The 12719-nt window shown below is 46.8% G+C and overlaps 1 protein-coding gene across 3 annotated transcripts in view; it reads left to right on the plus strand.

The window, feature by feature from the left end:
* The window catches only part of LOC126175233 (glycerol-3-phosphate phosphatase-like), an 89677-nt gene that overhangs the window by 60585 nt on the left and 16373 nt on the right, over window positions 1-12719 (plus strand). For all 3 annotated transcript variants that reach the window (XM_049921869.1, XM_049921867.1, XM_049921868.1), the window contains exons 5-6: window positions 776-986; window positions 1073-1214. In XM_049921869.1, coding sequence (XP_049777826.1) covers window positions 776-986; window positions 1073-1214 — 353 coding nt within the window. The remainder of the gene's footprint in view (window positions 1-775; window positions 987-1072; window positions 1215-12719) is intronic.

The raw sequence follows: 12719 nt of genomic DNA on the forward strand, positions 1-12719 counted from the left end.
ATTAGGGCTCACACAGAGGCATATAGACAGTCATTTTTCCCTCACTCTATTTGTGAGGGGAAAAGCAGTACAGGGTACCCTCCACTGTGCATGGTGTGGTGGCTTGTAGAGTGTCTATGTAGATGTAGAATATTCTAATGAGCTACAGAAGGGGTGTTTAATAAGGTATGTTTTTATTTTCAAATATCTGAGAAGTTCCAATTTCTTGTCTGATTCTATTGTCAGTCTGTTAAAGAATTTTGCACCAGAATATAAAATTCAATTGTGAGTTCTAAAAATAGATGCAAGCAAAGTCTATGTGGAAATTATTTTTACTTGTTTTATTGTGATTATGGATTCCACAGTTCATCTTAAATTCACTTTTTATTATAAACCACAAATACCATTAGCGAATAGATTTATTGACATATAAGTGTAAGAAGCCCAAGGTCCCTGAAGAAGTTCCTGAAAAATGTTCAGTTATCAACTTGACACAATATCCTCACTGCACTCTTCTCTAAAATAAATTCTTTTTTATCTTAGCTATATTGTTATGTGCACAGCAGGCAGAATTGATTCAGCTCAACTACTAGATAGTTATACATTTGTCCTTCCATTGTCGATTTTGAAATACATGGTTTTAAATTATAATTTTCATGTTCATTACTGCATACTAACAAACTGATCACATTATTCTAAATTTTTCTTAAATTTCTTGAATTAAAAGTGTTACTAAATATTTTTGCTATGTGATTCTCACTTCAAAGTAAGTTTTAAATGTTGAAATGTTTTTCAGCCCGAACTTGCAGAGACTTCTTTATCTGGATTCAAAAATCAAATCACATCCCTTGATTCATCATATGGTGCAGTTGTTGTTGACTATGATCCCAACATCAATTACTTAAAAATGATGAAAGCTGTTGTTCTGCTGAAAAAACCTGATTGTATATTTGTTGCTGGAGCAACAGATGAAACTGTAATGTTTCGTAGTGATCTGAAAATGATAGGTATGTACTAGGCTGGTGCTATCATACTTGAATGTCACCTTTCATGAAATTATTGATTGTGATAATAAGATGTTACTCTCACACAGGTCCAGGGAGTTTCCTTTCAATTATGGAAACGGTTTCTGAAAAAAATGCTGTTATTCTTGGCAAACCAGGGTTATTTATAAAAGATGTTGTATCAAGTAGACATTCTATTGTTCCTTCGAAGACCCTTATGATTGGAGACATGTAAGTGCTTTAAGTACTATTCTTTATCACAGTATGAGACAACTGTCAAGAGTCAGTCAATTAAGAATAAGTAGGAAGTTTTTTTTCTCTTGTTTAGTGGTCTTAAAGTGGAACGATGTTTCACTATAAGCAACACAGGTTTTGCAATACAAAAATTAAATGTGCATGTGACATACAAGACAACGAACATGATATGTAAAATGAAAGCTGTACACATTTTTACAGTTACATCTTAAATTTTTAATGAACTAATCAAAAACTTTTTGAAAATGTTATGTACAGATGTTGTCCATAAATGTACAATCTAGCAACAGCCTGAAAATTTGCAAGTAACTGATTGACCCTGTGGTCTCAGCCATTCAGTTATTTATATCTTTTAACAATGGCAGTTCTCCCAAATATTGTTACATTTACAAATTTTAATGAAATTTAAATTTTTTCATGAAACTAATTGCTTTACTAATTTATGAATGACATAATATGTACTGTACACCTAGATTAACTAAACAGAATGCTTAAATCAAAAATTATAATTGCCACAATAGTTAAATGTTATTTCTAATTACAGATGCAATAACTGAATTATTAATTTTATTAACATTTGTATCACCTTTTATCATTGTACAGTTGTGTTTAGTGTAAAAATTACTGCACTAATTACTTTTGAAACAGAAAATACAAGTATATTTTCAGTTCATTCAACTTTAATTCTTATGGTTTTGAAAACATTATCTACTTAGTAATAAACTGTGATATATTCATAAGCAAACAATGTAAGATTATTTAAATGAGCAAAAACATAGAATTTGTATTTGTCAGTAAAAAGAAATTGGAATCTATCAAGAGTCATACGTAAGGTAACAATCTCTTCATTTTGTCGTGTCTGGGTATGTTACATTACAAGGCATATGGGATAGGAATGCGTGAGGGAGAGGCAACAGGTACAAGTGATAGAAATGTGACAATGTGGGCACCAGCACTGATAAGTTCGTCCAGGGCATGATTACAAGTGGAAGTGGACCATGAGGGGGAGACTGTGGGGAAGAGGATGTGGATAAAGGATGAGTTAAGTCACGGTCCTGGGGCAGTGTGGAGGTGAGTGTGGGGCAAGGGTTAGTGGAGAACTGAGGCCAGAGGGTTATGGAAACAGGGGGTGTGTTCCAAGGATAACAATCATTCACCTAGTGCAAAAAAGCTGTTTCTCTGGGGAAGGACCCAGATTGAACGGGTTGAGAAGCAGCCATTGAAATCAAGTATGTTGATATAAGAGATAGAGAAGATCCAATGGAGAGCAGTGCACTGTGTTACAGGATCATTTAGTAATCACGAAAGCATTACGAAGATGATAGATAAACTCCAGTGGAAGACTCTGCAAGAGAGACGCTCAGTAGTTCGGTACGGGCTTTTGTTGAAGTTTCGAGAACATACCTTCACCGAGAAGTCAAGCAGTATATTGCTCCCTCCTACGTATATCTTGCAAAGAGACCTTGAAAATAAAATCAGAGAGATTAGAGCCCACACAGAGGCATACCGACAATCTTTCTTTCCATGAACAGCATGAGACTGGAATAGAAGGGAGAACCGATAGAGGTACTCAAGATACCCTCCACCACACACCATCAGTTGGCTTGCGGAGTATGGATGTAGATGTAGATATAGATATGTTGTACTCAGCATTGTGTTCTACCACTGGGTGGTCAACTCTGCTCTTAGCCACAGTTTGGTGCTGGCCATTCATTTGAGTGGACAGTTGGTAGGTGGTCAGGCCCACATAAAACGCTATGCAGAAATTGCAGCTAGCAATGCTTACAGTCTTCACCCCCCCCTCCCCCCAAAAGAGTGTGTGCCCCGCCCCCTGTCTCTCTCTGTCTCTCTCTTTTTTCCTGGCCCCCCTGCGGGTCCGGGATAAGAATAGGCCCGAGGTATTCCTGCCTGTCGTACGAGGCGACTAAAAGGAGTTTCAACTGTTTCGGCCTTCCATGTGATGGTCCCCCTTGGGGTTTGACCTCCATTTTTCTAAATTTCTACAGAAGTACGAGCCTTTTGGGGAAGGACACCTTACGTGGTGTACCACTGGTCCTAAGTGCACTCAGACCTTGGCACTCAGCATTGCACCGGCGTTGTAACCATACCCACTATTACTCAAATTGGGCCTAAACGCCTTTTGGGTTGTCCCAGTTACGCCCATAGTGCGTCTCCATCTGCACCAGCGATCATGATGGACTTTCCATGGCACCAGAAATCCAGCACGGTAGCCAGCCCGTTGTGGTGGGGTCATCATGTACCCTCTAGGTTGTAGCCCCCTGACAACACAGGGATCGTACTGCCGATACCTGAGCTGCACCCTCCCCACGTCGGCCAAGGAGTAGATGCCCGTCTCCTTGGGGCATCAGGACTCCCGGCAATGGTCATCCTGCCAGGTGGCCCTTGCTGCGGCTGGGTGGCGCCCGTGGGGAGAGCCCCTGGTCGGAGTGGGTGGTATCGGGGCGGACGTTTCGCAGATGAAACGTCACCATGTATCGGGTCGCTCTGCGGCCGAGTCTTTCAAAAGAAAAAGTACCGTTTCTGGTTCTGGTTCTCCTGCCCCTTCCCCCTTGGCCACTCCATGGGAGGAGGGACAGGCCCGCCGGCTTGGTGCGAAGTACTTCCCCCGCTATTTGGTCTGTTCTCGAACTGATGGGGGGACATTCGCCACCTCCAAGCCCATGTTCTTTGTTCAGCACATTGAGGACATCTTCGGGGAAATCGAGGCTCTCAGCAAGATGCGTTCAGGGTCCGTACTTATCAAGACCACGTCCGCCACACAGTCGGCGGCGCTCCAGGCGTGCGACCGCCTAGGGGACATCCCAGTCTCCATTGTCCCACATCTGGCACTCAATAGGACGCAGGGGGTTATTTTTCATCGTGACCTCCTGCTACAATCTGATGAGGAGCTCAGGGCCAACCTGGAGCGCCGAGGCGTGCATTTCGTCCGGCGAGTCCAGCGCGGCCCCAAAGACCGTCGCATCGACACTGGGGCCTTTATCCTCGCCTTCGAGGGGGACGTTCTCCCGGAGAAGGTAAAGGTAATGTGCTACCGGTGTGACGTGCGACCCTACGTTCCGCCTCCTATGCGCTGTTTTAGGTGTTTGCGCTTTGGGCACATGTCGTCACGGTGTGAGGCTGAGCCCCTCTGTGGCGATTGTGGCCGTCCTCTTCGTGAGGAACATACATGCACCCCACCACCTCGGTGCGTTAATTGTCCTGGCGTCCACTCGCCTAGATCCTCAGACTGCCCCGCATATCAGAAGGAGAAGAAGATACAAGAAATCAAAACTTTGGATCAGCTGTCTTATTCTGAGGCCAGGAAGAAGTACGACCGCCTCCATCCCGTGCCATTGACCACTTCATTTGCCTCAGTTGTGTCCACTCCTTCCGCGGTATCCTCACCCCTCTCCTGTCCCCCCTCCGCCTCCTCCGCCCATCAGGGGGCTCTGCCTCCGCCTCCCAAATCCCTCCCTTCCAAATCCTCCTCCCCCGTGGCCCCCACCCCCTCTGCCCCAGGGGCCATCCTTCCTCCTCCTTCTCCCCACACGCCACCTGAGAAGCGATCCTCTTCTCAGGCGTCCATCGGGGACACGTTCCGGACCCCGGCTTCCGAGGTCCGGCGTTCCAAAACGGACCCCGCGCGTGAGGACCTTCTTCGGGTCCAGCCCACCATCCCTGTGCCTCCTCGGCCTTCCAAGAAGGCCTCCAAGAAGAAGTCTCTATCCCCCTCTCCACCCCGGCGCGTTTCGACTGACGCTCCATCCGTGAGTCGCCGCTCCCGGCCGTCCTCAGTTTCGCCGGGACGCTCTGCTGCCAGGCGCTCAGCTGGCCTTTCGTCGGCAAATGATGCTGCCCCTCCTACACAACCAGGGACAGCGGCCGCAGCTGGCGACCAGTCGATGGAACCGGATCCGCCTCCCGTCGGTTGTAGCGTTGTTCCCTCGCAACCTGGCCCTCCGCGGCCGTCGAGGTGACCAGCTTTTCCCCCGTCTCGTTCCCCCAACTTTTTGACTAGCGATGGCGTTGTTTCATTGGAACATAAGAGGTATTCGATCTCATCGGAAGGAATTACAACTGCTTCTCCGCCTGCACTGTCCGCTCGTCCTTGGACTCCAGGAAACCAAGTTGCACCCGACTGACCGTATTGCCTTTACCCACTATGCCTCGGAGCGGTATGACCTTACCCCTGTGGACGGTGTCCCAGCTCATGGTGGGGTCATGTTGCTCATTCGGGACGACGTCTATTACCATCCCATCCCATTGACCACCCCACTCCAAGCAATAGCTGTCCGCATTACTCTTTCTGCTTTTACTTTTTCAGTTTGTACCATCTACACTCCACCGTCGTCTGCCATTAGTCGGGCTGACATGATGCACCTGATCGTTCAGCTTCCCCCGCCGTTTTTATTGTTTGGCGACTTCAATGCCCATCATCCCCTTTGGGGCTCTCCTGCATCCTGTCCAAGAGGCTCACTCTTGGCAGATGTCTTCAACCATCTCAATCTTGTCTGCCTCAATACCGGCACCCCGACTTTCCTCTCGGACTCCACTCATACCTTCTCCCACTTGGACCTCTCGATATGTTCTACCACTCTTGCCCGTCGGTTCGAGTGGTATGTCCTTTCTGACACCTATTCGAGCGACCACTTCCCCTGTGTCGTTCGTCTCCTGCACCACACCCCATCCCCACGTCCTTCGAGCTGGAACATACTGAAAGCTGACTGGGGACTTTACTCATCCCTGGCGACCTTTCCGGTCCACGATTTTCCCAGTTGTGACAGTCAGGTCGAATACCTCACGGCTGTTATCATCCGTGCTGCCGAACGTTCCATTCCTCGTACTACTTCTTCACGTCGCGTTTCCGTCCCCTGGTGGAACGAGGCTTGTAGGGACGCTATCCGTGCTCGACGACGTGCTTTACGCACCTTTCGCCGCCATCCTACGTTGGCGAATTGTATTGAATACAAACGACTCCGAGCGCAATGCCGTAGAGTCATCAAAGACAGCAAAAAAGCTTGTTGGGCCTCTTTCTCCGGCTCCTTTAACAGTTTTACTCCATCTTCCGTCGTTTGGGGTAGCCTGCGCCGGCTGTCGGGTATTAAGGCCCACTCCTTGGTACCTGGCCTGCCCTCAGGTAATGCGGTCCTTGTTGATCCGGTGGCTGTCGCCAACGCCTTTGGCCGCTTTTTCGAGGAGGTTTCAAGCTCCGCCCATTACCATCCTGCCTTCCTTCCCAGGAAAGAGGCAGAAGAGGCTCGGCGACCTTCCTTCCACTCGCTGAATCTGGAAACCTATAATGCCCCCTTTACTATGCGGGAACTCGAACGTGCGCTTGCACTGTCCCGGTCCTCTGCTCCGGGGCCGGATGCCATTCACGTTCAGATGCTGGCACACCTTTCTCCGGCGGGCAAAAGCTTCCTTCTCTGTACCTACAATCGCGTCTGGACCGAAGGTCAAGTCCCCATGCGTTGGCGTGACGCCGTTGTTGTTCCTATACCCAAACCCGGGAAGGACAGACACCTTCCTTCTAGTTACCGCCCCATTTCTCTTACAAGCTGTGTCTGTAAGGTGATGGAGCGCATGGTTAATGCTCGGTTAGTCTGGATTCTTGAATCTCGACGGCTACTTACTAATGTCCAATGCGGCTTTCGTCGCCGCCGCTCCGCTGTTGACCACCTCGTGACCTTGTCGACATTCATCATGAACAACTTTTTGCGAAGGCGCCAAACGGTAGCCGTGTTCTTCGACTTGGAGAAGGCTTATGACACCTGTTGGAGAGGAGGTATCCTCCGCACTATGCACAGGTGGGGCCTACGCGGTCGCCTGCCCCTTTTTATTGATTCCTTTTTAACGGATCAAAAGTTTAGGGTACGTGTGGGCTCCGTATTGTCCGACGTCTTCCTCCAGGAGAACGGAGTGCCTCAGGGCTCCGTCTTGAGCGTAGCCCTTTTTGCCATCGCGATCAATCCCATTATGGATTGCATTCCACCTAATGTCTCAGGCTCTCTCTTTGTCGATGACTTCGCGATCTACTGCAGTGCCCAGAGAACATGCCTCCTGGAGCGCTGCCTTCAGCGTTGTCTAGACAGCCTCTACTCATGGAGTGTGGCAAATGGCTTCCGGTTCTCTGAAGAAAAGACGGTTTGTATCAACTTTTGGTGATATAAAGCGTTCCTTCCGCCATCCTTACATCTCGGTCCCGTTGTTCTCCCATTCGTGGACACAACTAAGTTTCTAGGGCTCACGTTGGACAGGAAACTGTGTTGGTCTCCACACGTCTCTTATTTGGCGGCCCGTTGTACACGTTCCCTTAATGTCCTCAGAGTTCTTAGCGGTTCATCTTGGGGAGCGGATCGCACTGTCCTGCTTCGCTTGTATCGGTCCATAGTCCGATCGAAGCTGGATTATGGGAGCTTCGTCTACTCGTCCGCTCGGCCGTCCCTCTTACGCCGGCTCAACTCCATCCACCATCGGGGGTTACGTCTTGCGACCGGAGCCTTCTACACTAGTCCTGTCGAGAGTCTTTATGCTGAAGCTGCCGAGTTACCGTTGACCTACCGGCGCGACGTACTGCTGTGTCGGTATGCCTGCCGGCTGTCGTCTATGCCCGACCACCCCTCTTACAAGTCCTTCTTCGCCGATTCCCTCGACCGTCAGTACGGGTTGTATGTGTCTGCCCTGCTGCCCCCCGGAGTCCGCTTCCATCGCCTGCTTCGACAATTGGATTTTGCCCTCCCTACCACCTTCAGAGAGGGTGAGAGCCCGACACCACCTTGGCTCCAGGCTCCGGTTCATATTTATCTCGACCTCAGCTCACTCCCGAAGGATGGTACTCCGGCTGCAATGTATTGCTCACGGTTTGCCGAACTTCGTGCTCGACTTGCCGGTCACACCTTTATTTACACCGATGGCTCCAAAACTGACGATGGTGTCGGCTGTGCCTTTGTCGTCGGGGCCGCCACATTTAAATACAGGCTCCTCGACCAATGTTCCAGCTTTACGGCCGAGCTTTTTGCTCTCCATCAGGCCGTTCAGTATGCCCGCCGCCACCACCATTCATCATATGTACTCTGCTCTGACTCACTCAGTGCTCTTCAGAGCCTTGGAGCTCCCTATCCGGTCCATCCCTTGATACAACGGATACAGCAGTCCCTCCATTCTTTGGCTGATAACGGTGGTTCTGTCAGCTTTCTGTGGGTTCCCGGACATGTGGGAGAGCCTGGGAATGAGGCTGCGGATGCTGCAGCCAAGGCTGCAGTCCTCCTGCCTCGGCCAGCCTCCCATTGTGTCCCGTCATCCGACGTTCGTGGGGATGTCTGTAAGAGGCTTGTGTCGTTGTGGTGGGATGCTTGGTCATCCCTCCAAGGAAACAAGCTCCGGGCAGTAAAACCGCTACCAACTGCTTGGACAACATCCTCCCGACCATCTCGGCGCGAGGAGGTCCTTCTGACCAGGTTGCGGATTGGGCATTGCCGGTTTAGCCACCGCTACCTGCTCTCCGGTGACCCAGCCCCACAGTGCCCTTGTGGTCAGGCATTAACAGTGCGCCATGTTTTATTGTCGTGTCCCCGTTTTAGTCTATTTCGTGTTGTCCTGTCCCTGCCATCTACTTTACCGGATGTTTTAGCTGATGACGCTCGAGCAGCTGCTCGTATTCTGCGTTTTATAACTTTAACTGGCTTGTCCAAGGACATTTAATCTTTTTACTTATTTTGTCTGCATCTTTGTCGGGTCCTTCTGGTGTCCCCTCCATCCCCTTGAGTTTTACCAGATTCCATGTGCTCAAACAACAGTGACTGGGCGCTAATGACCTCAGCAGTTGAGCGCCCTTAAACCCAACCAAAAAAAAAAAAAAAAAAAAAATTTTCCTGTCTTCCTCTTCATCTCCACCTTCCTCCCCTTTTCTTCCCCCTCCTTTCTCTGTTCCTTTCTCCCTCCTCATCTCCACCTTCTTTTCCTTTCGTCCTCCCCTCCCTTTTTCCCTGTCTCTCTTCTCATCTCCACCTTTCTCTCCTTTCCTAACCCCCACCTCTCTCTTTCTATTTCTTATATGATCTACCCTCCAAACTCCTTTCATCTTGTTGTGCTGCCGCTGAGTCATCTGTTGAAAAACCTGCCACATACTATTCCACTACCCCCTCCTTGCCTCATGTTGCCTTCCCTATCCCATCCCACCTCAATCTGCCCAGGCAACTGCTATCCATAATCAACATTCAGTCTCGCAGTGGGCATAGGCCTGTGCATTTGAGTCCTTTGTATACATGTGTGCATGTGTGTGTGAATGTGTATACTTTACTACAGAAAGAGCAAGAGTTACTAGTATAAATACTATTTTCTGTTGTGTAGCTTTGCACCACTCATCAATCAGCTAGAGATGGACGATTGCCTCTCCTTTATTTTAATTATTACTCCTAAATTATTTACTTTCTAACCTCTGGTTTATGTTTATACTATTGTACTGCCCACCTTTATGGTGCCACATTGTCATCGAATACTCGATCAACATGAATACTGAGTGTGTGTTGTGTCCTCCAAACAATACACGTACTGCATGAGGGTTCGAATCAGACAAGTTGTTAATTCTCAGTGACTGCTCTAAAAAGGACAGAGGCAGTTCTGAAAGTGATGTTACAAGAAGATTTCAAATTTATTTTCAGCATTGGCAAGCACACTTGTGGAAAGAACACAGAAAAAAGATGAGATCAATTTTCATGTTTCCTCTGTTATCTATGGAGCAAAAAATTCATTATCACATTTTTACTGTTATATGTCCGTAAGTCCCATTACACTAAACTAATTGTCTTCATCAACATGAAGTGTGGGATTTTCACTGTGAACCGTAGTGTATTAAAAGTTTACTATGGCTCTGAATAAATGTAATTATGCAAGAGGTTATAACTGCCAGTAAAACTACAAACATAAACATATGGCTCATGTACTAGATATATGAAAGAAAAATGGAATCTCTTTGTAGATGTAATGGCTGCCAAATGAAATATTAGGTACAACATGTAACAATACATGGCATGAGTAAACAATATTGGTAGCATTCAAAGTACTACCTTCCAAAAAATTGTAATAGAAACATATTGTGGCTCATTGGAAGTTTGTTAGTCACCATAATAACCTTGAACTCTGAAGTTGATAAGTGAAAGCTATGAATTAAATTTTAACAGGCAAAGACTGCACAAACATGGTAGGCAACTTGAACATCTAGTTGCGTGAAAAAGCAGGATGAAACAGTTCAGGAAATTCTTATACTTTCACATTGCTTCACAGGGAGCAACAGGAGAAAGAAAGAATGAAAGGAGAACAAAAAAAACTGCACAGAAAAGGATAACACACTCAGGCCCATGGGTCAAGAAGAAGAAATATAACTGTTCCTTTGCTTAAAAATAATGTTACATGTAATTATAGGGACAATCAGCTTTTACTTTACTCAAGGGAAAACTGATTATCTTTTTTTTTCAAGGCTTGTCTTAAGCTTTCTCAGCTTTTTATTGAGTTTTTCTTGTGTAATATTACTTTTCTCTTGTTTGGTTTGATTTCTTATTAATGGAAAATCATCAAATGTCATTCAAGATATTGTGACACAGGAAAATGTGAGACAGAACTCAATACTCCAATAAATTTCTGAACTGCTACACACAGGAAGTCATCCATCATCCACAAGATCAGGAAGAAACATCAGACCAACAAGAAAATGTAAATGATAAAAGGGAGATTGCAAACACATTACCAGAAGTTGATGTATAAGCAGTTCCTGTTATGATGTGAGGCAGTAACCATTATGTTCAGAGGAGCCAAATGTTGTGTCTTTGCTACTAATGATAAATGGGTGGAAGATGGCCAAAGGATCTGTTGCCATGGGAATCTGGACGGGCAAGTGAAATGTTATTTGACACAAGTACACTTTAAATAAATATATTGTACTCAACTTGTGGGTGAATGACAACTTGTAGCAGACACAGCTATCTATAAGCAGAGGCCTGACATGAGCGTGCATCTATTTACACTGAATGTTTGCTGGTAGAGATAGCTATCAATAACTTGGTGTAACATTCGTCACTGACTAGCAGCATGGAAGTAACCTTGTGCCAGGTGCCTATCACTTATAACACCACCCTGGCTCTCTTCGTTGGTCAGTGGCCTGGAGGTTCATTAGTGGCAATGTCCAGAGTGCTGCTCATGGTGCTTGCAGGAATCTTCAACACTCTGGCTCCAGCAGTATGAATTAGCTATGATACCACACTCCTCTCTGTCCCTATGGTGTTCCAGGAATCTTCAAGACCCCAGCTCCAGCAGTATCAATAAGCTACGATACCATACTCCTCCCTGCCCCCAAACCTCCTCATTGATTGCTGCAATCACTATGGGAGGGAGGCATGGAGATAGGGGAGAAAGGAGCTGATGCTTTGCTTGTGCTGAGCTTTTTTCCACATCCCCGCATTCCTTTGAGACTATCCCAGAATGTCAGCTGAGAAATGAGATGGAAGGCAAGCTCCTGTATTCAACAATGGTGCAAGGTCTTCAGGTGGTTAATACAGCAAAGGTATCTTGAAGTGGTACGGTAGCCCCCATGCTGGCCAGGGAGTGAAAGAGGCTGATGCAAAAACAGACATAATGTCTTATGGGATAACAGCAATCAGTGATTTTATAATGTTGCTTAAAATCCGTCTTGATCCGTCTTTTGCAATCAAGACGGATTTTAAGCAACATTATAAAAAGGGGCTGATGCCTGTGGACAGCTGCTGTCTGCCTGGTGATGGATCGAGGTCCATCGGTTCAGGGCCAGGAGCTAGCAACACAAGACCCCAGGTAGCCAGAGGGGATGCATGTTGTATCATCTATGAAGGCAATGAATCTGTGGATGAAGAGTTAGCAGCAGCCTCACAAAATTTACAGGTGTGAAGTTGAGTCAGGTGCCATTGCTACAATCTGCCTGGATACTCTATCAAAAACATGCCACTGGCAAACAACTTTATGATGAATCTGCTTTCCTTATGCTTCTGACCTCTGTATGATCTGAAAAAAATGGGGGTCATTAATTTAATAAATTGCCTGAGTGGGCAGAGTATTTACTGGCCACTATGGTGGGAGCAGAAACTGCAGCAAAGTATGATGATGACACTGTCCTTGAAGCAACTCCACTAGCAATGGCTGTTGTGAGCCTGGGAATGATAGGATGACAAGGAGAGCAGCAAAGCTTGGTCCCACATTTGGTGGGTGGATAGTTTATCCATCTGGTTGCTATAAGGTGCAAATGAAGTGTTCCGCTTTTCCATCTAATTGTGGATGAAATGGCGTGATGGTGGTGTGATGAATCCTGTTGGCTGTAAGTCCTCAAATTCTGCAGACACAAATTGAGGTCTGTTGCCAGTCACAGGCAACTCTGGTAGACCTTCAAGCCAAAATATAGCTTGCAGAGCTTGAAGAGTGCACATGCTGTCACAGAGTGCATGGTAAGCTGCAAAAGGA

This window comes from Schistocerca cancellata, chromosome 3 (assembly GCF_023864275.1).
Source record: "Schistocerca cancellata isolate TAMUIC-IGC-003103 chromosome 3, iqSchCanc2.1, whole genome shotgun sequence".
Taxonomy (NCBI): Eukaryota; Metazoa; Arthropoda; class Insecta; order Orthoptera; family Acrididae; genus Schistocerca; species Schistocerca cancellata.